The sequence below is a fragment of the Gavialis gangeticus genome, unplaced genomic scaffold, assembly GCF_001723915.1.
Source record: "Gavialis gangeticus isolate Ggan-Ray unplaced genomic scaffold, GavGan_comp1, whole genome shotgun sequence".
NCBI classification, from domain to species: domain Eukaryota; kingdom Metazoa; phylum Chordata; order Crocodylia; family Gavialidae; genus Gavialis; species Gavialis gangeticus.
The window spans coordinates 503,997-506,508 of NW_017729000.1; the positions used below are offsets into that span (position 1 = coordinate 503,997).

At 64.0% G+C, this 2,512-nt stretch overlaps 1 protein-coding gene across 1 annotated transcript; it reads right to left on the minus strand.

The window, feature by feature from the left end:
• Positions 1 to 1,252: 1,252 nt before the first annotated feature.
• PRELID1 (PRELI domain containing 1) lies at positions 1,253 to 2,497 on the minus strand (the record flags this gene model as incomplete). Its single annotated transcript, XM_019505945.1, has 4 exons — positions 1,253 to 1,525; positions 1,730 to 1,808; positions 2,002 to 2,115; positions 2,234 to 2,497. Coding segments are annotated over 4 exons (591 nt in total), but the record flags the coding sequence as incomplete, so codon positions are not given.
• Positions 2,498 to 2,512: the final 15 nt, after the last annotated feature.

The following is a 2,512-nucleotide window of genomic DNA, read 5'->3' on the forward strand; positions in this document are numbered from 1 at the left end:
GAGCTCCCGGCACACCACCCTCGGCCTCCTGCACCGGGCCCGGCTGCACATCCAGGTGAGGGCCCCTCCCCCGTCCCGAGCGGTCAGGAGCGGGAGGCCCGGGGAGCAGGGAGGGTCTAACTGAGCCTCTGCCGCGGCCCGAAGAAGCTGGAGGAGCAGGAGCGGGGAGCCCAGAGGCTGAAGGACCGCCTGCAGCGCAAGCAGAGGAGCCTGCGGCAGCGGCTGGAGCAGCTGGTGCCAGGTGCTGGCGGGGAGCGCACAAGGGCCAACAGCCTGGACTCCTCTGTGCGCTCCGACTCCGACCACGGTCAGTGGCAGCGGGCCCCAGCCCCCCCCCAGGCTGACACTTACCCCAGCACCTGGGCCCCTGGGGGGGGCGGTCTGAGCAGGGCAAGCCCCACCCCCGCACTCCTGGCAGGACTTGTCAAGACTTTGCCTCCCCTCATAGAGGATGCAGAGATCGACGTGGAAATGACCGTGTTCAACAGCAGCGAGGGGGACGTGCTGGCCCGCTTCAGTGCTGGCAGGGAGCACAGCTACTCCAGCACCCATCGCACATGGCTATGACGGCACCCAACCAGGCTGCCACAGCCTGAGCCCAAGGAACCCTGATCCAGATGTGCACGCAGCTCCCAGCTTCCTCACCTACTACCCTGCTAAGCCCATCCCCGTGGCAGCTGAGCCCGTGGGCCCGGGAGGAGCCCTGAAGACCTATCAGATGCTTTCCCTGGAGCAGCGTGGGCCCCCCCTGCACATGCCCCGCCACCCAGGCAATGTGGTGGGAGGAACCTGCCCCTGCTTTCAACCACTGCCAGCCGCCAGGACTCAGCTGCACGGCTCTGACAGCCACAGTGCACTGAGGGGAAGAAAGTGGGGGCTCCTGCTCTGGGTGGCAGGAACTGGAACCGCTTCAGAAAATGCTGCCCTGCAAGCAGGCAGGCAGCAGCGATGCCCCACGCCCTGTCAGGCCTCCTCTGCTCACACAGGGCCAAGCGCCAGCAGGGGTGGTGGGCACCCGAGCACCTCCCTTCTGTGGCCAGGACACTGCTGAATGCAACAAGAACAGGGAGCCAAAGCCAGCATCTCCTGGAGAGCTGCACCTGCTATCACACCCCCAGCCCTCACCCCTGGGATTGGGACTTGGCCTCCTGTTTCCAGCAGCCCACACCCTCTCTAGCTTGCTGGTGTCGGACCCTGGCCCTGGGTGACACGCAGACCTGTGCTGCCAGGTGGGCCCAGCCAAAATAAGTCCCAGGGAGTTGAATGTTTAATGATAATTACATCTCAGGAAGGTGCTCTCCACCACTGATTGTCAGACTTGTACAGCATTGATTAAAAAATATAAAATCTACAGAGGTCATGTATGGGGGGAGGGGCTAGTGGAGCTGCGCTCACACGTACTGCTTCTTGGTGGCTGCCTTGCTGGCCAGGTCCTTGGCTTTCTCCGTAGCTGCTAAGGCGGTCTCCTTGGCCTTCTCTGTTGCCTGCTTTGCGGTCTCCACCAGTGTTTTGGATGGAGCTTCCCCTGCAATGAGTCAGTGACCTGTAACACGCTATGGGCCCAGGTGCCTCTGCACTGGGAGGGCTGAGTAACTCCCTGCCCTGACAGTGCAGGTTTCACCACCCAGGCCAGCAGAGCTGGTGTTGCAGCAGGCAAGTGCCAGGGTGTGAGACAAGGGCAGCAGCAATCCACATGCCCAGCTGGTAACAGCCCCGCCTGCACACACACCTTGGATCCTAGCCAGCGCGTACTCGAAGCCCTTGGTGCTCTTGGTCACGTTGCTCTTGAACCTGGCGAGGCCAAACTCCTGCAACAGGAGATGCTGTGAAGCTGCAGCTCGGACCCAGTGGTCCCAGCAGCAGATCAGCTGTCCAAGTGCTTCTTCCCCCTCCCACCAGGGCTGTCTAGGTGGCATGCCAGGCTTGGGGGGGGGCACACCAGGCACCAGAAGCAACTGGGACACAGCCCTGCCGGGCATGGGGGACCCTGGGAACACTGACCTGGACAGCCCGGGAGATGCCAAAAAGGCTGGAGGAAATCCAGGCTTCCCGCTGCACCTCCGTCCAGCCGCTGTTCTCCGGGTTCACGCGGTAAACGCAGCGCTCTTCCACCACCTGCCAGGGAGGGAGAGGACAGCGTGGCGTGAGCCCTGCCCGTGGCTCCAGCCCCATCTTGAGGGTGGGAGCCCTTCCTTCCCCAGGCAGACACCCCTGGTCCCACCCGGCCACCCACCATCAGGCGCGCGTGGTTGATGTTCCAGGTGAAGGTGGTCATGGTCCGGTTCTGGGGGTCCACGATAGAGTCCTCCAGGATGTACACCGAGTGCGCCACGTTGGCGGGGAAGAAGCGCTCAGCCCAGCGCGGCATCCTGTTGGTCTTGGTCAGGAGCCGCCGGGAGAGCAGCTTCTGGTCCGGCGTCACCTCCCGGTGCACGATGTCCTCGGTCAGCACGTGCTTGCTGCAGGGGCAGGGGGCATCAGGGGGGCCCGGCCCACCCCAGCCCCAGCGCCC